At 39.6% G+C, this 22,485-nt stretch overlaps 2 protein-coding genes across 5 annotated transcripts in view; one reads left to right on the top strand and one right to left on the bottom strand.

The window, feature by feature from the left end:
• The window catches only part of MCM8 (minichromosome maintenance 8 homologous recombination repair factor), a 57,549-nt gene extending 47,088 nt beyond the window's left edge, over window positions 1-10,461 (bottom strand). For 2 of the 3 annotated variants that reach the window (XR_001919020.1, XM_018057373.1), the window contains exons 1-7: window positions 10,124-10,461; window positions 7,300-7,504; window positions 6,941-7,024; window positions 4,982-5,064; window positions 4,429-4,578; window positions 3,043-3,146; window positions 2,070-2,268 (exon numbers count right to left, since the gene is read on the bottom strand). Coding sequence is in view for 2 of the 3 variants with exons in the window: in XM_018057373.1 (XP_017912862.1) it covers window positions 2,070-2,268; window positions 3,043-3,146; window positions 4,429-4,578; window positions 4,982-5,064; window positions 6,941-7,024; window positions 7,300-7,444 (765 nt within the window). In the remaining variant the exon portion in view is untranslated. The remainder of the gene's footprint in view (window positions 1-2,069; window positions 2,269-3,042; window positions 3,147-4,428; window positions 4,579-4,981; window positions 5,065-6,940; window positions 7,025-7,299; window positions 7,505-10,123) is intronic. The other variant, XM_005688176.3, reaches the window with a different exon arrangement.
• On the top strand, window positions 10,485-22,207 carry TRMT6 (tRNA methyltransferase 6). 2 transcript variants are annotated; one of them, XM_005688175.2, is made up of 11 exons: window positions 10,485-10,855; window positions 13,567-13,694; window positions 15,557-15,666; window positions 16,213-16,304; window positions 16,433-16,516; window positions 16,783-16,907; window positions 17,676-18,034; window positions 18,417-18,502; window positions 19,139-19,241; window positions 19,333-19,419; window positions 20,729-22,207. In XM_005688175.2, exons 1-11 carry the CDS (start codon window positions 10,728-10,730, stop codon window positions 20,918-20,920), a joined length of 1,494 nt encoding a protein of 497 aa, XP_005688232.2. In that variant the 5' UTR covers window positions 10,485-10,727; the 3' UTR covers window positions 20,921-22,207. The 2 variants fall into 2 exon arrangements, with proteins under 2 accessions (XP_005688232.2, XP_017912861.1); XM_018057372.1 differs by lacking the exons at window positions 13,567-13,694; window positions 15,557-15,666 and having other exon boundaries at window positions 10,759-10,855.

Below are 22,485 nucleotides of genomic sequence, written 5' to 3'. Positions count from 1 at the left end.
ACGAAGATCATGGCATCTGGTCCCATCACTTCATGGGAAATAGATGGGGAAACAGTGGAAACAGTGTCAGACTTTATTTTTTTGGGCTCCAAAATCACTGCAGATGGTGACTGCAGCCATGAAATTAAAAGACACTTACTCCTTGAAAGAAAAGTTATGACCAACCTAGCTAGCATATTGAAAAGCAGAGACAATTACTTTGCTGACTAAGGTCCATCTAGTCAAGGCTATGGTTTCTCCTGTGGTTATGTATGGATGTGAGAGTTGGACTGTGAAGAAAGCTGAGCACCAAAGAATTGATGCTTTTGAACTGTGGTGATGGAGAAGACTCTTGAGAATCCCTTGAACTGCAAGGAGATCCAACTAGTCCATTCTGAAGGAGATCAGTCCAGGGTGTTCTTTGGAAGGAATGATGCTAAAGCTGAAACTCCAGTACTTTGACCACGTCATATGAAGAGTTGACTCATTGGAAAAGACCCTGATGCTAGGAGGGATTGGGGGCAGGAAGAGAAGGGGACAACCGAGGATGACATGGCTGGATGGCATCAATGACTCGATGGACATGAGTCTGAGTGAACTCTGGGAGTTGGTGATGGACAGGGAAGCCTGGCGTGCTATAATTCATGGGGTCGCAAAGAGTCAGACACAACTGAGCGACTGAACTGAACTGAACTGAACTGAATACTACTAGAAGGGGTTTAAGTTGGGACCAACATTCTGGAAAGAAAGTACTTTGGCTACAGCCTAAAAAGTTAAAATTAAGCATATCATATAACTGAGGAATTCCTCTGCTAAGGAGACATGTATAAGAACATTCTCAGCAGCATCATTTGTAACTGTGAAAAACTGGAAACAGCACCATGTCTGCCAGGAGAACGGATAAACAGTGACTATTCATTTACTCCACTCTGTAAATGAAAAGAATTAGATATGTATCAAGACAGGTATGAGGAGTGGGAGGGATCTATGTATACAAATAGCTGATGCATGATGTTGTACAGCAGAAACACAACCCTATAGAGCAATTGTACTCCAATAAGAATAATAATAAAAAAAAAAAAAACAGGTAGAACTCCAAAATAACCAAGTGAAAAAAAGGTAGCAATTTGCTACCTTCAAAATATCACTTATGTAAACAAAACAAATCCTATACATATACATATATAATCAAATATGAAAATGTAGATTTGAAGAATACATGCTGATTTCAGAATAGTGGCTCCAGGGGTAGAACAAGTTTAATGGAACTGCAGAGAGAAACAAAGAGACTTTATAATAGTTAACATTTTTTGTTAAAAAAATTAGCTAAATATTTGCCAGCTCATAATGGTGCTATACAGATATTAGTTACATTGTTCTATACATTTTTCTATAGTTTTAAAAATCTATAGTTTAACAAAAAGAACACATCGCTTTCAAACAGCAAAATAAAGGGAAGAAAACAATACGTGTACCTAGTAAGTCAAAATATTAAAAAATGAACAGAAAGAATACATGTTAACTTCAAGATAGTGGCTGTCCGTGGGAATGGGACAAGCAACGGGTAAAAAAGAGACTAAAGTTACACCAGCAACGCTCCAGATATATCTGGTGCTGGCAAAATGTAAAAAGTGATGGGTAGAGATGTTCCATTTTTTAATTTTCTGTTACTCTGAAGTATTTTATAATTTAAAAACCAAAAATAACAAAAGTAAGCTCTGTATTTAGAAACACTGGGAAATGGTTTCCATAAACTGATTTGTCTTCTTTATCAAGATAAAGAAGGAAGTAGTCGGGACTCCCCTGGTGGTCAATGGTTAAGAATTCGCCTTGCAATGCACAGGATGTGGGTTCGATTCCTAGTCGGGGAACTAAGATCCCACGTGCCGCAGGGCAACTAATAAGCCCATGCTCCGCAACTACTGAGCCTGCCGTGATCTGGAGCCTGCACTTCATGACGCACTGCCATGCAATTCATGATGCAATAAAGATCTCGCATGCCGCAACTGCTGCAGCTAACTGATACAGCCAAATAAATGAATAAATAATATTTTTAAAAATAATGAAGTAGTTAAAGAACATGATATCACCTTTGTGGGAAGATTATATTTTCCATCTGGAAGAGAAAAACTCTGAATTTCTCCACATGCAGCGCAAAGAAAAGCCATCTTGGTACAAAGAGGCTTTGTATTACTGACTCGAACCACTGTTCCTCTCAGAGCAATGTATTTTCCATAGTAATTTGCTCGGACATTCTTCAGCTGTGTCAGCGGCTCATAATTATACACCCTAAAAACAAAAATAGGAACGTATTTACTATGAACTTACAGTGAGCAGAAAGTTGAGGTTGTCTGTATTTTCACAAGTTCCTTTTAGAAGCAATTATGGAATTCCCAAACCATATCACCCCATATATCAAGAATTTTACAAGTATTAAATCATTCTTAAAAATAGAAGAAGTTAACTCTTCCCTTTTACTCTTGTCCCACTGGCTGTTCTCTATGGGAAAAGGAAAACATAATGCCAAAGGGAAAGTCTCAGATTCAGCAATTTTTGAGTTTCTAACTTCTTTTTCAAGCAGTATTAGGAAATGTCTTTTTTAAATTCTGGGGAAAAACAAAACAAAAATACCTGATGATCACCTTATTCATCTCTTCTAATGTGAATTTAAAATCTTATAATACAATACAGATAAATTCAAGAAAAAAGTCCATTTGTTCTGTGTTTAATAGAAATCTAATAACTTGAACAAAATTTAATTACACCACTTAGTGTATTATAGGGATTAATAAATGTAAACAGCAGAGTCTTGATAGGCACATATCCAAAGTTAACACAAAAATTCGCAGGCTCACATATCAACTTATTTGGGCAGAAAAGGTTATTTCTATCATGGTCTCTTTAAATTCAGCATGTTCACTTGGGTGTGATAACCACTGAGTTAGCAATAAAGTCATATACCCTTTTTACTAATTGCTTTGACTTTATAAAATGAGGTTCTCATTCTTAAATAGGCTTCAGTGCCTGATTGCTATAATACTTTAATACCAGCAAATTCTTCACCTTGCGTGAATGCGTGGCACATTAACCACTGTTTCCCCATTTCGAGACAATCCTTCCTGGGCTTGTAACTCAGCTGCATGCCTTTCAAGGTCCTTAGTTAATACCTAAACAAGATAGACATTTACTTAAGAGTTACTTAATAAGATATCCTCTTGAAGCAGAACTCTTTTATAGAGAATATGAAGTTTAGAATATAAACAGTTCAGAGAGATTAACAGAACTCTAACTGCCCTTTAAAATTATGATATTTAATTAAGATCAATTATTTTCTAGTGGATTATGTTTTACCTGGGGTTTTGTTGTCCCTGGACTGACAGAAAGTCTGCTACTTTCTGTCTCAACTAAACCTACTATTAAAAGTCCTTACAGTAGCCCCCAAAGCTATACATTCTAGATGTCTTCTGGTGAAAAAATATTTTCTACTTCTTCAAATTCAATGTTAAGATAAAGAAATAAAGCTGACTTCTGAAATAACCAATACTTACTTTCTTGGCATTTGACATTAAGTAAAATAAAAATTTACCACCTACTTGTGTACAAAGCAGCATGCTGCCATGAAAAAAATGGCTCATCTCAAAAAAAAAAGGCTCATCTCTGAAAAAAATGAGATGTGAATACACAGCTGTAATTGTTACCATAATGATATACAGACCAAAAAACTATATGAGTTTTGAAAAGGAGTCATGAAAAGGTTTCACAGAGTCATAACTGAGTTAGACCTAAGACATTTGGATATGTGAGGCAAGGGGCATTCTATGCCAAATGGACAGCACGTGTAAGAGGTGAAGGACTCAGAGAATCCTAAAGGGAGCTCAGTTTAGCTGGATGGTAGTAAATGGAGAGTGGGAAGAGAAGTTGAACTACGTTATGGAAGGCTTTCAATGCCACATAAAGGGTTTGGGTGTCATTTGGCAGGAAACAGTCACTGTGGTTTCCAAGGACAAACCATGTTCTACCATGTATGGCAACCATTAAGGAAAGATGAAAAAGACTGTAAAGATGGAAAAGAGGTGGATTTAAGAGACACTTTAGAAATAAAAGTGAAAGGATGTGGTAATTTAGATATGAACTAATGAACAAGAGGAGTCTGAGACAGTCAAGGTTCCCAGTCTTAGGTCACTAGCAGTGTACATATTTTGTGATGAACCTTTGTAATGAACCCTCATTCAGATACCCTGACCTCCTCTGCTCTACACCCAGTCCTCAATAACACTTTAAGACCCATTATAAAGCACCCCCACACATACGAAGTCTGCCTCTAACCAGACTGCAACCTTTCAGTTCTAGCAAAAGTCTGTTGGTAAAAATCAACAGTCTATGAGAAGGTACTGTTACTGTGAAATCTTCCTTTGAAAGTCTAACAAAAGTCACAAAATAAACATTTACCTGATGTATTGCCAGACCCATGCAAGCCAGGGTTTTCTCAGGTGTATCCCTTAATTCATTTGCTATATTTGGTATCAGTTTAGTTATTTCATCATCATTCGTCAGTTCTTTAAAATCCACCAAAATACTTCCCTTTCTTTCTATTTCATCCTATAAAACATTAAGATATGAAAATAAGGATTGCTTTTTCAAAGTGAATTATCATGAGCATTCAATCACACACTATGAGAAAGCATATGATGTTAATATGGTGATAATAAGTATTCTATGTTTTGTGCCAAGCACAGTTCTAGTATTTAAAATATTTTAAATTACTTATGCCACTTAACAACCCTTTGAGGTAGGTATTAATACTATTATACTCTAATAATAGATGAGAAAACTAAGGCACAAAGAAAGTAAGTAATTCACCAATGTCCACACTGCTGATAAGTGGGAAGCTGGTAGCTGGGCCAAGGCAGTCCACTGTCTATATTACTAGCACCTCAAATACACTGCTCAATAAGATGACACATAAAGGTGGACTAGTAGCTCTGTTGTACAAGAACCTTACCTTATCATATAACTCAATACGCTCAGTGAAAAAACTTTCAAATGCTTCAATCTTCTCAATAAAAGGCATGCTGTCACTGTAAACTAATCCAACAAATATGACATCAGACTAATAGTAATCACAAATGTACAACCATATTTTTCATGAAGCAGAAGAAATACTATTTATATACATGGTAGATGGCTTATAATCACTGTGCATCCTGATTACATTTAGATTAGAACTGGTATAAAATGTAAACTTAAGATTCTAAAACAAGTTCAGGTCTGCATAATCTGAAATGCAGACAGGAAGTAGCTCTAAAACCACCAATATCTGAAAATCTTTACAATGAAACGTGACACCTAGTAAGACCTACCAGTACAAATAGTTTACCTGATAGAACCAAAGTTTAGCACACAGACTAAACTCTTATTTCTTTGCAAAGAAAATCCTACTAGTCCAAATAGCCACTTGTCAAAACCCTTCGTGAGATCAGGGTAGGTAGGTTACAACTTGACTCCAGTCCCAAAACTGTAAAGTTACCTTCCACATGGTAAAGTTCTGTAACATTTTTGAGTTGGTCTCCCACAGATGATCAGTACTATGAAGGAGACTGGAGTTTGAAAGTACAACTGGCCAAAGGCTCCTTGTTCTGAGCTAACTGCTATGGAAATATTGCAGGTATTGGTGGCTAATGCATCCTAAAGCAACAAAAGACACATCAACTATGAAACATAACATTTCTCATATGACAGAAAAAAAGAACACCTGACTCTTAATACGGAAAACATTTGTAAATTAGTTTCTTCATTCACAAAACGAATACTGGGTACGTGGTATGAAGCAAGCAGTGCAGTCTAGTGGGAGATATAAGAAGCCCACAATACTATAAGACCACAGAAAAGACAGTTCTCCAAATCCATACACACAGATATATGAAGTTAACTGATAAAGGAGATTCCTTAACTATGTTTCTACACAAACTTTGTTGGTTGTTGTCTCTTGGTTCCAAGCCTATCCTTCTATTTTCCACTATGATTCTATTATCAAGATCTGCACAATACATTTCCCAGATTTCTGTAAAGTTCTGCCAATTAAAGGCAACTTTAGATATTGGCAGGAGGAAGCATAGGAAGAAAGGAATTTATTGTTTCCAATTCTTTTCAGCGTTTCTCCAGATGTAGAGGATAGCTACAGTTCTAGCCCCCAACTCCAAGCACCAACCATTCTCCTGCCAGAATTACCAGCAGCAACCAGCTTAATTCACCTCAGAGTCTGAGCACAGCTCTGAAAGATATTTTGCAGAGGTCCAAATACAGCTTTGTAGGGTGTCCCTCTAAGGCTGAAACCACAGCTATGCTGTGGCTCCTCCTCTGAATTCTTAGGTTCTGGAACCTCAGTGTGCACGCATGCTCAGTTGCGTCCAACTTTTCGCAACCCTGTGGACTGCAGCCGGTAAGATTCCTCTGTCCATGGTATTATCCTGTCAAGAATACTGGAGTGGGTTGCCATTTCCTTCTCCAGGGGATCTTCCCCACTCAGGGATCAAACCCACGTCTCATCCATCAGCAGGTGGATTCTTTACCACTAAGCCAACCAGGAAGTCCAACCCCAGCACTATTTATCTTTTGTTTCCTCAGTCAAAAGGTTGGTTGCTGTTTTCCAGAGTTAATACTATCCAGGAGTTTACCTTAATGTTCCCTTTTTGTTCTTTTAATCCTCTGTCTGTATACCCAATTCCCTGTATTAAATCCTCTTCTTGAAATAACTAGTGTGGGTTTTTCTGATACAAAAATGAAAAATAATGCTCCTGAAACATAATTTGTTTGGGTAAATCAAGATTAAAGAAAAGGAGATATATATATATATATACACACATATATATGTAAGCAGAATAAATTATAGTAATTTGAGATGTAGCATCTAAAGAAAGTTGAGAAAATAAGACTTATAGTACTTTAGCACTTTAAACTCTACCTTCAGAGAAATAAAGCTTCCACCCTTTATATGGTATGAACTGATCCAATGTTGACTGCAATAGCAAAGACTGTGGGGTTTGTTCTGAAAAAGCAAAAAAATCCACAAAAACAGAATACTGGGTTAATAGAAAAATTTTTTTCTAATTTGCTTCCGCTTTTAATAAGACACTGACATGTTATTAACAAATACCTAAATTACAGGTTTCAGTAATTTTGGATATTAATTTCCAAATGTTACCTTTAAGGGTAACATCAAATAAAAGACAGACAAATTTGAATTAAACTGCTTTTCACAACAGGCATGAACAGATTCCTTCATGGAGGAGAAAAAAAATTTGAACTGTTGGCCTCTCTTACCAGGATGTTTTCCTGTGGCTTTACTCAGGTCAGGTCTGTGCTCTCTTCCTCTCCATTTTCCTGAGAGGCCCCCACCACCTCTTCCACTTTTCCAGCTTTGAAATCTTCCTTGTCCAAATCCTCTGCCTCTGTACTTTCCATTCATGTCTTTTAAAAGATAGAGAATAGGAAAGTCCTCATCAAAACTGTAGGGGAAACTGTGCTCCTAAAAATGTATTAACACAGTAAATAAGCAAAAATTAATATATATTCTAGTTTGAGACCAGCAAACAGGCTTGTGATGTTGCACAGAATGGTACAAACTCCAAAACACTCTGCAGTTACTCTTCTAATGCTCACCTCTTTTTAAGGTATACCACAGATGTTTAAACAAGTATACTGAATGCTTAAACCTTTTATTTTTATCATGGGATTACCATACTTGTTTTCAAGGAATTCCTACAATAGAAGTGAAAATAAGAGGCAATTAACTGTAAGATAACTTTGTAGTGTTGTGAGACTTATTACAGGACAGCACTGGCTGAACATTATCTTGAACTGTGACTTTAGGAATACATCATCATAGCTCCTTATAGTCAGTCCAGCAGTGTTCTATCTACTTTTATAAGAGACACATGGATATTCTTTTTTTAATTAATTTTTATTTTGGTCATTTGTTGTTGTTCAGTTACTCAGTTGTGTCCGACTCTTTGCGACCCCATGAACTGTAGCACACCAGGCTTCCCCGTCCTTCACCATCTCCCAGAGCTTGCTCAAATTCATGTTCATTGAGTTGGTGATGCCATCCAACCATCTCAATCTTTCCCAGCATCAGGGTCTTTTTCAGTGATTCAGTTCTTCGCATCAGGTAGCCAAAGTATTAGAGCTTCAGCTTTAGCATCAGTCCTTCCAATGAATAATCAGGACTGGTTTCCTCTAGGATTAACTGATTTGATCTCCCTGCTGTTCAAGGGACTCACTCTCAAGAGTCTTCTCCATCACCACAGTTCAAAAGCATCAACTCTTCGACCGCTAAGCCTTCTTTATGGTCCAACTCTCACATCCATCCACTGGAAAAAATCATAGCTTTGACTACGGACCTTTTTCAGCAAAGTAATGTCTCTGCTTTATAATATGCCGTCTAGGTTTGTCACAGCTTTGCCACACCACAAATCAAAAACTACAATGAGCTATCACTTAACATCTGTCAGAATGGCTATTGTCAAAAACACAGCAAATTTATGTTGGGGAGGATGTGGAGAAAAGGGGACCTTAGTACACTGTTGGTAGGAATGTAAATTGGTGGTAGCAACTATGGAAAATAGTGTGGAGCTTCCTCAAGAAATTAAAAATAGAACTACCATATGATTCAACAACTTCACTCCGGAGTGCAGGAAGAAAACAAAAACACTCATTTAAAAAGGTAAAATACACCCCAACATTCACAGACACATTATTTACAACAGCTAAGATATGGAAGCAACCTAAATTGAATGGATAAAGATGTGGTATGTACACACATATACACACACAATGAAACATTACTCAACTATGAAAAATAATTAAACTCTGCCATGTGCAACAAAATAGATAGACCTGGACAGTTTTATGCTTACTGAAGTCAGAGACAGGTACTGTATATTTTCACTTATAAGTGGAATCTAAAAAATAAAACAAAGTCTTCCCTGGTGATCCAGTGGTTAGGAATTTGCCTCCACATGCCTTTGGGGCAACTAAGCCCATGTGCCACAAATTACTGAGCTCCAGCCAGGCAAATACTGAGGCACAGGAGCCCTAGAGCCTGTGCTTTGTAACAAGAGAAGCCACTTCATTGAGTAGCCAGGGTACCACAAGGAAGACCCAACACAGCCATAAATTAAAAAAATTTTTTTAATGTTTAAAACCTAGTAGAGAGGGGTGTGGGTGGTAAAGGGGATTAAGCGGTACAAACTACTACGTATAAAGTGAAAAAAATGCAATGCACACAACAGGGAATAGAGCCAATATTTCATAACTTTATGACTGGGATTTTCTTTTCCTTACGGTTTTTTTGTTTTCTTTTTTGGCTGCACCGCATGCAGGATCTTAGTTTCCTGACCAAGGATGGAACTTGTGCCCCCAGCGATGGAAGCACTTAGCCCAAGGTATTCCCTGAAGTATAACTTTAAGTGAAGTATAATCTATAAAAATTTAAACATTATATTGTACACGTGAATCTAACATAACATTAAAATCAACTACACTTCAATTTTTAAAAGTTCCTATCCTAAGAATAAAAACAAGAATTTATTGTAACATAGACTGTTGGGCCGGAGAAGGTAATGGCACCCCACTCCAGTGCTCTTGCCTGGAGAGTCCCAGGGACGGGGGAGCCTGGTGGGCTGCCGTCTATGGGGTCGCACAGAGTCGGACATGCCTGAAGCGACTTGGCAGCAGCAGCAGACTGCACCCCAAGACAGCCTATCAGCATCTTTATTTAAAGCGTTTAATTAATAAGTTAATAAATTCATGATGTTAAGGAACTAATAGGGCATTGATAATATACAGACCACGTCATATGTTAAGAAACTGAAGACCAGAGGAAATAAGAGAACTTAAGATCAAATTTGTCTGGTGACAGTACTGGGCTGAAACTTCGTCTCTGCCATTCTTAAGCTGAAGCGCTGCTTCCAAACACTACCTGCAGCGTCTTTTACAAATGAGGTAATATGGTGAAAATAACTAGTAAAAATTCCAACACAAATCCAAGAGGTAGGACTGGAGAATGAGTAAAACCCACCGTCGGGCTGCTATGCTTGGTTATATACGCCACTTCATTTACGTCTCCTCAAGACTAAGCTCTTACTTGCAAAGACAGAGGTCCCAAAACAGTTCACTGCTCGGCTGACTCTCCCCTCCTCTAGGGTGAAGGCAAGGCGGGGTGAGAAGAGACTCCGCGGTCCGAGCTCCTTGGGTAGGCGACTCTACCCAAGCCTCGCAGACTTTTCACCCTTAGCTCTCCTGACGTTCCGGCGCAGGACAGAAGCTTGTCTGTTGGAGCGGCTCGGGGACCTCAACTTCTCTACCTAGGCCGCATAGGTTAGCCGGAAAACATCTAGAGCAGGCAGCCACAACAGCGAGGCAAACCAAACTCTAGTTTTCCTAGTTCTTTTTTGCCGCTTCTGTGACGCAACTTCCACCTGAAGCCGCGCAGAGATGTGAGAGGCGGGATGGAGGACAGCCAATCAAGGAGATTAGCCAGACGGAAGCCGCGAGGCTCCCGGAAGCCCTCCCGAGGTTCTGACCGGAAAGCGGAAGCGGGCGCAGCACGTGGGGGCGTTGCCGGTCGGACGGCTTTGCGTCCCTTTAGGTTTTTGGAGGTGAGCCTGCCGGCGGCAACGGCCTAGCGCCGGGGGCGGAGCGCGAGGAACTGGAGGGACGCTGCGGAGCTCTGAGACCCGCTGAGCATCATGGAGAGCTCTGAGGAGCAACCAGGCCCACAGCCACAGTATCCCGGGAATCACTGCATCCGCGACGGCGACTTCGTGGTGCTGAAACGGGAAGATGTGTTTAAAGCAGTGCAAGTCCAGCGGAGAAAGTAAGTCAGGTCTCTGGCCTTAGGAGTTCTCCGGCCCCACCTTCTAGACATACTCTCTCACCGGGGTCCCATTCTTGGTTCTCTGGATTCTCAATCTTCTCCCTCGTTATCTCCTCTTGGATCTTTTCACTGAGGACTTAGCCCCCAGGATCCCATCCTTGGCCCTCGGGATCTCCCTCACGCCTTCTGTCTTCCAGCAGAGCCGTGACCTTATTCCTGGTCCTCTATCTTAAGTATCTTACTTAATCTTTCCAGAGTCCTTTCCCCATTCTAGGCCCTCGCTCGGGTTCCCCGCCCCTCTTCAGCAAGCCGCCCCGCCCCCCCGCCCCATTTCCCACGTCCTGGGGTTCTTTCCTCAAGTGTTGGGTTCTTCTCTCTTGCCTTCTCACAGAACCCACGCTTCACCCTCTAATCTCATCCTTGCCTCCCAGAACCCCCTCATCACTGTTTTGTGTTCTTGAAACCAATACCTTTTCCCCTCCCAGAATTTCTGATTAGAAATGTGTGCTTGCTTCCAAGCACATAATTTTTGTAAAATGCTTATACTAGTTAAACTTCTAAATTTAAGTATAGCAGTACAGCAAAGTCCTTAGGTTATAAGTTCGATGAATGATTCCACAGTTACACAGCTGTATAATGACTGTACAGGTGAACTTTTGGTTTTTCTTTCTTGTATTGTTCTTTTAAGTTGCTTTATCACGAGATATGGTTGTTTGAATGTGGGTCTTAAAAACATACTCTTTTAGACTAGGCTTTTCATTCCCAAGGAGACAGCAACATCTTTATTTCTAAAAAGTATTAAGACACATTTTGAAACACTTTTTATCAGTTTTCTTGGCAGAAGCATAGCATTAGTTTCCATTTTATTTAGAAAATGATTCTGAGTTCAACTGCATACCAGGGCAGACTCTCCCTTCACTCTTTCCACAGGGCTGCACTCATCTGGTTGGGCAGAAGCAATCCTGGCTCTGTGAGCAGACTCTGCACATCTCACTCTTGCCCGTGTCCTTCTGACTAGGTCCCACTTTCCTGACAGCAACCTCCTGTCAGGCCAGTCAGTTTGAGTGATGTACCCTTCTTTGCATATCAGATCAGCTGCCAGAGGGTAAACCCAACCCAGCTCAGACCCAGTGTTTCACTAGCACTGGACTTCTCAAAGGATGAGGGAGGGGATGGTGCACAATCTAGTCTGAGCTGAGTTTCAGCTTCTCTGAGAGGATTCATGTCCACAAATATTTTGAGTGTTATGTGTCAGTCACTGAGGACCCAGCAAAGAACATGAATTGGCCCTGTCTGAATACTTAGGATCTTGGAGAAATTCACTCAGATGATTCTAGTGAGGAGACTTAATGAAGATGTGACACGTACACATAGAGAGTTATGGAAAGGTTTAGAGCGCCAGTAGAGACTTGTGATGCTTCCAGGGGTCTAGAGTGTTGAAGCCTTTGGCCAGGGTGATGTGATGCCTTCTGATTCTGTCGTGGTCAGCCTCTCAGGGCACACAGAAAGAGAAGGTGTGGGATGGGGCACAAAAACTAGTCAGTACACGTCTTTCAGACTTCAGTGGGCCGGGTCCTGAAGCTAAACAGACTTCCTGAGATCCATTTGTTCTTTGTTGGGTAGACTGTGTCATGTAGTGGAAAGAACCAGGCTTTGGGTTCAGGCAGACTTGGATTTGAATCCCAGCTCCTATGTAACTGCATCTTGGGCAAGACACTTTTCCTGAGCTTCAAGATTGCCCATCTGGAAAGAGCTATGTCCAGGATAACTGAATTGAGAATTAAATCCAAAAGCGTGAACCATCTGGCACATACTACCTAATCTCTGATCAACACTCAGCAGGTGTTATTTCTCTTCTTTTGAAAGGAAATGTTTTTTGGCTTTTGAGGGATTTCCTTTTTAAATTGTGCTGTGCTTCAGTCATGTCCGACTCTTTGCAACCCTATGGACTGTAGCCTGCCAGGCTCCTCTGTCCATGGGATTCTCCAGGCAGGAATACTGGAGTAGGGTGCCATTTCCTTCTCCAGGGGATCTTTCCCACCTAGGGATCAAACCAGTGTCTCTTAAGTCTCCTGCATTGGCAGGGTGGGTTTACCACTACTGCCACCTGGGAAGCAAAATCTGGGTAGTGGGAAAAGCTAAAATTGCCTGGGCCTCAGTAGAGCATTGTCAATGTTAGGCATCCCTTACAAATGTGTAAATTGTCAGTAATGTTTACAGGCAAATATCATTTCGTTTTACTGGATAATTTTTAAAGAAAATGGCCATTTAGGCCAGAGAATTTGTTAAATCCATGTCATCTCCATGATTGTTCAGTTTTGAGGTTTTCTTGTGTTCAAGAGGTGTCACAGAATGTGTGTTAGTGGCACGGCAATCTTGGCAACACTTTATGCTACTCAGGAAATCTGAAATATGCTAATTTGGACATCCTGTCAAACAGTGCAAATTGGAGCCAGACCAGTGCCTCGGAAAAATAATGTCTTTTGTCCCTGTTTCTCATTCCAAATTCTTTGTTTTTGTGCCTTGTTTGTTAATTTTATCTGTCTGCCCGTAGCCCAGTTCTCTTTCGTTCATTTGTCAGTTCATGGTCAAAGATAATGCTGCCAATTATCCTTTAGGGAGAGTGATTATGAAGTAAACTAGGTCAAATATATCTTTCCTAAATTGAGTGCAGATGAGATTCAGCTTATTGATTGCATTTTTCCCCCCAGGAAAGTAACTTTTGAAAAACAGTGGTTCTATCTGGATAACGTCATTGGCCATAGTTATGGAACCACATTTGAAGTGACCAATGGAGGAAGTCTTCAGCCTAAGAAGAAGAAAGAAGAGCCTACTTCAGGTGCACTATACTACTTAGGATGAGTGAAACAGATGCTCTTGAGCTGTCCAGTCAGAAACCTGTCAACCTGAATTAATTCTGAAATGCTAGCCCAGACTTTTCCCAAAAGAATCTGAACTCACAATCTGAGAACTGTAGCTCAGTAGAATGAATTAGGGTCTGCTTTTGGCTTTGAGATATCCTGGGTTCTGACTCCAGCCCATCATTAACCAGCCCTCTAACCTTGGGCCAGATATTTAATCCTATGAATCCTTCCAACTTCAGTGTAAGAGCAGATGTAGAGCCCTGTTGGTGTCTTTTGAGGTAGTTAGCATATAGGGAAGAGGATAAGATGTCAGGTTTTTACTTCAGCTGACTAGGTTTAAGTTCCAGCTTCATCACTTACCTTGTAACCTTGAGCTAGTTATTTGGTTTCTCTAAGTTTTATCTGTAAAATAGGACCATAACACATGCTTAATGACCAATCTATAGTGAGTATTCAATCATATGACACATAGGAAGTTCTTAACAATGCCTTGCCTGTTAAAGTAACAGCCCCATGGGTTTAGTATTATTATTAAATTGAATGCTTAAATTTTTATTAAAATAAGTACACTTAAAATATTTTATTAATAAAATTATTGTTAAAATTGCATAATTAAAATACTGTTGAAATTCTGGTTCAAACCACTTTATTAAATATTTGTTAAATATTACTTATAAATATTCATATTTTTATTAACCATCAAATACATTCCAGGCATGATTAAGCACTGCAGTTACAGCAGTTTGTTAGATAGACCATCCCATAAAATTTATTTAGCAGTGAAAGTGTTAGTCACTCAGTCGTGTCTGACTCTTTGCAACCCTATGGACTGTGGAATTCTCCAGGTAAGAATACTATAGTGGGTTGCCATTTCTTCCTCCAGAGGACCTTCCCAACCCAGGGATTGAACCTGGGTCTCCCACATTGAGGGCAGATTCCTTACAATCTGAGCCACCAGGGATGCCCACTTAGCAGTGGGAAATGCCAAAAAAAATAGACAAGCAAACAGCATAATTTCAGGTGGTGATGTGTGCTGCGCAGATGATGGAGCAGGGAGATGTACAGAAGGCTGATTGAATGAGGTAAGACTTGGCTAAGATGGTGAGCTCAGCTCTGAGTAATGTAAGGAGGATCCACCCACTTGGAAACATTGCAAGAGCATTCCAGGTGGAAGGAGCAGCAAATGCCAAATTCCAGCATGGTGACCACGCTGCTGTGTCTGAGGAACACGAGGAAGTGGAGTGACTGAGTACAGGGCTTGAGATATGAGACCTGAAAAGGTAGCCGGGTACCAAATCATGTATAACTTTGCAGGTCACCTTTAAATTGCTACAGGAAGTCACTGTGTGGTTTTGTGTGTTGGAATAGATGAGCCAGTTTGCATTTTAAAAAGAACTCTGCTGTCCAGGTGGACTGTTAGGGGGCAAGAGTGGAAGCAAGAATATGAGTGAAAGGCTTGGGCTAGTTGTGACAAGAAAGAATAGCGGATTGGGATGGGGCCAGTGGAATTCATTGGAAAAGACCCTGAGGCTGAGAAAGATTGAAGGCTAAAGAATAAGAGGGCAGCACAGGATGAGATGGTTAGATAGCATCACTGACTTAATGGACATGAATCTGAGCAAACTCTGGGAGGTAGTAGAGGACAGAGGAACCTGGTGAGTACAGTCCATGGGGTCACAAAGAGTCTGACATGACTTAGCAACTGAACAACAACAAGAAGTAGAACTGAAAGGCCAAATTTAAGTGGCTGATGGGCTGGATATAGATATAAACTTAGAAGAAAGATTTTTTAAATAATTTCAGATCATATATGTCATAGAGCAATTTTCTTCCTTAGAAACCAAAGAAGCGGGCACTGATAATCGAAATATAATTGATGATGGAAAATCTCAGAAACTTACTCAAGATGACATAAAAGCTTTAAAGGATAAAGGCATTAAAGGCGAGGTAAAATTCAAAGGATTTTTTGTTTTGTTTTCATTTGTTATTTAGGAAATTGCTTGCTTTTTAAAGCAGACTTTTCCTAAGGTAAGATGTAAAAATATAGTACATTTCCATTAAAAATAGCTTGAAGTGTTTATGCAATTCAGTATATCAAAGATTTTGTTTCTTATAGGCAGGAATTTAAGTGAATGACATTACTAATATTGTTAGCAAAAGGAAATTTGATAACTTATTGCATCTTAGAGCTTGACTTTGTTCAATAATGTTTTCAGCCAGTGTCTTCAGGACTGACAGTGTACTTTACCTCTTTTCTCCCTAAATTGTATATGTCTGTTCTTTTACTTTGATTTAAATGAAATTATAAGGTACTAATATTTTAATACAAATTCTGGATAGAGTATAAAAATACTAAGTTCATCCATTTGGACTTCTGTGGAAAAGGGCCTGGAGAATCAGACTTTTGGATACATTCTGTGGTAAGAAACCTTTGAAGTTATCTGTGCTGTGAAAATAAAGTTTCAGGAAATCTGCTTGCTCCTTTTCTTATAGGAAATAGTTCAGCAATTAATTGAAAATAGTACAACATTCCGAGACAAGACAGAATTTGCTCAAGATAAATATATAAAAAAGAAGAAAAAGAAGTAAGTAATTATGCTTTTAAAAGGATGGAAATACAAAATATTTTTATAGATTTATAAAATGTATTATTTAAATAAAATATTTTTAAACTAGCTTTTTAAAACTGATGTTCTGTTTTTCTTCCCCATAGATATGAAGCCATGATTACTGTTGTGAAGCCGTCCACCCGTATTCTTTCAGTTATGTATTATGCAAGAGAACCTGGAAAAATTAAGTACGCTTTGTTTCCTTTCAAAAGTATAATTGGGGGAAAATATATCTTTAAGAAAGTCATGATTTTAAATAAAATGAAAATCTTGCTCATCTGCATAAAGTATCCTCCTACTTCATAAATTGTAAGTCCTTTTTTACTGTTGCCTCCAAAGCAATCAATAATCTTATCAACATCATTTTTATGAAACAAACAAAACTTGAAAAATGATGGTTAAAATAGAACACTTTGCTTAGCGAAAAATGAATACATTATTCTTTTTTCCTTAGCCACATGAGATATGATACACTCGCCCAGATGTTGACATTGGGAAATATCCGTGCTGGCAATAAAATGATTGTGATGGAGACGTGTGCCGGCTTGGTGCTGGGTGCAATGATGGAACGAATGGGAGGTAAGATTTAATGTTTTCATGTTCATTAAAACCCTACCATGATTTGAGTAGAGGGGTCTAAAAAAATTCAAATTCATGGAAAGTGAGGTTGAGTTACTGGAAGTTAATGAAATGACTTGGGTGTGCCTGCACAGCTCCATTCTCTGGGAGCTTCCTCCACAGTCCTCATCTCCCAGCGTGAGCTGTGTTGGCATCCCCAGTGGCAGTGTCCTTTCCAGCTTCCGTGTCAGTGCGGGTGGTTTTGAAGCCTGTGACTGGCTAGGACTTCAGGACAGTGATTTCAGTAAACTCTTGGGTAGCTGGTGCTCATTTTATTGCCCTGAATTGAGGGGAGGGGATAGGGTGGGAAGAATACTAGGTATGTATTCTATCCTAGAAGAAAACAACACAGCCTGAATTGCCTATCCTTTCTCTGACCCTGTTGAAGATAAGAACTTTTAACTGCCTGTTTAAAGATTGGCCCAGAGGGAAGCTGAGAGCCAGTCATCAATCATGTGACATACAAATTTGTAGGCTCACAGGGTTTTACTATAGTGTCAGTGGGGGTATGCTTCTTTAAGACTTCCTGTGTACCTATTAGGAATTGTGTTACCTCCATTGGGAAGATACATAGAGTCCAGATAGACCTCCCTGAGGAGCTGCATCATCTTCAACCTCTGAACAGCATAAAGCAGAGAAACTTTCACTCTCCATAACATGACATACCCTGAGGGTTGCATAGTCAAGTCTCCTCTATTAAGCAGATGTCTGTTTCTTTTATCTTTTCAGGTTTTGGCTCCATTATTCAGCTCTACCCTGGAGGTGGACCTGTTCGGGCAGCAACAGCATGTTTTGGTTTTCCAAAATCTTTCCTCAGTGGTCTTTATGAATTCCCCCTCAACAAAGTGGACAGTCTCTTAAATGGAACATTTTCTGCTGAGATGTTGTCTTCAGAGCCGAAAGACAATGCTTCAGCTGAAGAAAGTAACGGCACACTGGAGGAAAAACAGACTTCTGAACAAGAGAATGAAGATAGCGTAGCAGAGGCCCCAGAGAGCAATCACCCAGAAGAACAAGAAAGAATGGAAATTGTCTCTCAAGATCCAGACTATAAGGAGCCTAAAGACAGTGGAAGTAAAAAGGATTATGTAAGAATGTTAAGAGTTACCCCTACCCTCATAATGCTTTCCCCAGGGCTTCAGTTAACTTCTTGTAAGCCTTGAGATTTGATTTGACTTTAAGAGCATCAGCTCCCAAGATAATAAATATCAAAACAGAGAAAGAGTGTATGTGAGTATATCCATGTGTGATTTCATCTTTGGGATGGAACTTTAGGATACAGAAGCATTATATTGGTAGCTCCATGGTGGTTTTATAACAGCAGGGCTCTTATGTATTTTCAACTTCCCTATAAATGATCTCCCTCTCTTGCTTTAGTTTAAGTTGATAATTATTGTTAAAATGTTTGGATAGACCAATATTTCCAAAAACCTGACTCAGTATGTTGGTTTCTTATTTTTCTTCTTGAAGATTCAGGAAAAGCAGAGGAGGCAAGAAGAGCAGAAGAAAAGACATTTAGAGGCTGCTGCTCTGCTGAGTGAAAGAAACGCAGATGGGTGCGTTGATGAAAGATCACAGGCGATGTCTTGGTGTTCAAGGGCTCTACTTCAGGCAGATTAGCACTCTCTGCTTATCTGCTTTGGTTGTAGTGGGAACAAGCATGATGATTCTGTCTTGGATTTGTAAAGAAAGGAGACTGCATCTGGCAGGGGTGGGAAATTGATTATGCTGATTTCAGAGTTTTAAAAGAAATTGAAATTTCTCCATTGATAACACATGATCAGATGGGGCTTTGTGGTCCCACTAGCTGCAGGTTGGTGGGGCATTCCAGTTGATGTGATACTGGCTAAAGGCAAGGGCTAAGGAAAGCCTGACGGGAGAGGTAGATTTGGGTATCTACAAAGCCAGTATTACAATGTTGGATTTGTTTCCAGATTTCTTTTTTTTTTAATCAAGAATGTCATTAAATTCCACTTTGAGTTGCCAAGCACCATGAGAGTTTATAATCCAATTTGTGTTTCTTAGAAAGTAATAGTTCCTGATTTTACTGTTTGGGATCTCTAGAATATTATATTTAAAACTCTTCCTTGTGTGAGTCATGCAAATAAATATCTGAATATTTTAGTTGCATTTTAAAACCTGTGCTCTACCTTGGAACACAGAGAAATAATTTGTCTCACATTTTCTTGCAGGTTAATTGTAGCTAGTCGTTTCCATCCCACTCCACTGCTGCTGTCTTTGCTGGACTTTGTGGCTCCTTCAAGGCCATTTGTGGTCTACTGCCAGTATAAAGAGGTAATACTGAAATGGAATGGACTAGAATTCTTACATCTAAACATTGCAGCCCTCAAAATAATTATTAATAGAACTCTGTTTATGCCTTTAGCCTCTGTTGGAGTGCTACACAAAACTTCGGGAAAGAGGAGGGGTCATCAACCTCAGGCTGTCTGAAACTTGGCTCAGAAATTACCAGGTATGTACATGTTCTTACAGCCAGTCCCTGGGAGCTACTCTTCTGGGTTGCCAGCTCTGCACAGTAGTGCCGAAAACTGGGGATCTCCCTATTTCTATCTACAGAGATGAAAGAGTCTTATGTCTGTAACTCAAAGTGCTCTGATCTTTCCTGACCCTTTTTTCTTTTATCATGTCATGGTCAGTAACTGAAGTCCAGAGACACTTAAAATGCAGACAACTGTGCTTATGTTTCCCCAAGGTTTTGAGGGCACTGTACAGTGAATAACTGATAATAGCAAAATTCCTCAGCTAACAAGGTGACCCTTTCCTCTTTGCTGGGATGTCTTTGCAGCAAGTGTTCAGGATTTCCTGGTGGAGTCTATAAGTTCAGGTTCTCTGAAAGGTAGAAGTGTAAGAGATTTATTGGAGAAACACCTTTGAAAGATAAAGAGAGAGGGAGCAGGATTAGGCAGGGAGCGTTGCTAGACCATCATGCAGGTCTGATGCCTATAACAGAGTTGGAGGACAAAGGGGGAGGAAGGGCTTGCGTGCTGCTCTGAGAAAGTCTCAGGATGATGAGGAACCCCAGAGCAGAGATTGCCCACTAGAGGAGTGCAGTATTGGACAGTTGTAGTACCCGTGCTCAACTATCAACTTGGAATAACCCATAGCCTCCATATGTGTGACTCTCAAATGCACACATCTTAAAGGAGCAGCAGCTAGAAGCTTTCTGTTGCTTCACCTCACAGCCAGTTCCCTCTTGATCTGGGGTGAGGGAGGGGGGACACTCCATGACTGTCATAGGCTCTGCTTCACTTCCTGGACATCTTCCTTAATCCAGGATACTCTGCAGACCTGGAAAACCCTGCACGTCATAGTAGTCATCTTATTTAGTTCTAGAAACAGGAGAAAAGAAGTTTTGACAAGAGTTAACAGGGTGTTGGAGAAGGAAGGCTCTGGCTATATGTCTATAGCTACTTCTCCAAGGACCCAGCTCTGCTGTTGACCATGAAGCTTTTTGGAGCCAAGAGGGAGAAAGCCAGGCCCAGAGCACTACACAAACCAGTTGCCCTTTTACCTCCAGAAACTTGCTTCAGGTTTAAGAGAAATTATTTCACTTATATTTTTCAAAGAAAATCACTCAAATCAATTTCTGTACTTTTATCTGCATTATTATGTGAAAGAAGGACCACCTTAGGCATAGGTCTAATTAAATTGTTCTCTCTTCAAGAGAATCTATGTCATTTAAATTCTGATTTCTGGCACGTGTATTGTTAGCATGGCCTTATCTGCTTAGAGAAACATGAATGTCTTTCTGTCTTGATTAGGTTTTGCCAGATCGAAGTCATCCCAAACTACTGATGAGCGGAGGTGGAGGGTACCTTCTCTCAGGCTTCACTGTTGCCATGGACAACCTTAAAGCAGACCCCAGTCTCAAATCTAGCACCAGCACTTTAGAATCTCACAAGACTGAAGAGCCAGCAGCTAAAAAACGGAAATGCCCAGAATCTGACTCTTAACCTTTTAAAAATTGCTTTGATTTTTGTTCTCAGACATTATACAGTTAGTAAGTAAACCTTAAATGCCATTACTAATTGTGTTTTCATATCCTAAGAATAAGAACGTGTTTATACACCTGTTCCCAGGAAGGACAAGTAAGCCTTTTGTCCACCTCTGACATAGCTAGGTTTGGACTGTCAAAACCTTGAGCCAAAATACCTAAGCCTGGGGTAAGCAGTGGTCTGGTATATGGCCAATTCTGTTTATTTCACAAAAATCCTTTAAGTACTTTCAGTACTCTGTGCAAATTTCTTGAGAATTTAGAGATAAAAGAAATATATTTATATAAAATTTTGTTTATAGGTTAAGCTAAGTGGAATAACACACCATCAGTGAAACTTGGGTACTATAAAGAAGGAGTTTGTGCAAGAAATTTCCTCTCTTCATTACGTTCTCTTCAACCTAAGCAATATGAATGTGTGTGAGATTTACAGTACCAAAAATGTCCATCCTTTTCCTTTCAATGGAATAAACTTTTAAAAAATATTTTACTATTTTAATAGTTGATGACCTGGAAAAACTCTTGAGTATTTATTTTATTGCTGTTTTTGTGAGTAGGTGTAGTAGGGTACTTCTTTGCATTAATTTGCCAAATCTCTCATTCTTTTGTTCAAAATAAAGTGACTAGAATTTTTATATACTATTAAAGGAAGCAAATGGTTTTTTCTCTCCCCAGAGACTTATGGAGATAGATAGTTATATATATGTGAATGTTGGTATATGTACATATATATACTTATGTACACCCACATGCACATGGAGACAGAGAGAATGCACTGTATATATGAACTATAGCAAAGTTTAGTGCAGGGCTTAGACCAGTCCTCATTGCATTAGTGTCACTCCTTGTCAAATGTATTTTAAAGTGCCTTTTTTGGTCATTATTAATGCTGGTTTGTTGAGCTCTGGCATGACTGGGGTTAGCCTTTCTAAGCTCTGAAAAAAAATGTAATCAAATTATTTTGGTCATCTGCTGCAGCCAAGAAAAAATGTTTAGAGGAAGTCAAGGCTCTTGTCCATTGATAATCTGAGTCTTGCTCATTAAACATGTTCATCATGTATGTTGTTAATGTCATTATAGAATAGATGTGGATCATCCAGCAAGGAGCATCTCAAAAGGAAAAAAGATTGCTCTTTCCTAATGTACTATTCTAAAAATGGCCAGTTGTGATTACCAACAAGTGCAGTTCTGATTCCTCTTTCTTAAAACAATTGCTTTTAAGGAATAAAAGCATTTTGTACTATGATCTGTCTGACTTACATTAATGATGCAGTTAGTGATGCCGCCTTCATTTGCTTTCAGCTGATTGTGACACATGGTCTATGTAAGAAAACATGCCTGGATTGGCATCTCACTGAACACGTCCGTGAGAACAGTTGTCACTGGCACGCATCCTGTCAAGTCTGGTTAAAGAGAGCACAATATATGCACAGACAGATTCAATACTGGCTGGTCTCCACCAGTCACTGTTGTTAGAACCATATCCTATTTGAAACTCAACCAGTTTTCAAGTCCCATTTCATT

The sequence above is a fragment of the Capra hircus genome, chromosome 13 (genome assembly GCF_001704415.2).
Source record: "Capra hircus breed San Clemente chromosome 13, ASM170441v1, whole genome shotgun sequence".
NCBI lineage: Eukaryota > Metazoa > Chordata > Mammalia > Artiodactyla > Bovidae > Capra > Capra hircus.
The sequence above is the reverse complement of the archived record's forward strand: the minus strand, read 5'-3'. Positions and strand labels throughout refer to the sequence as shown.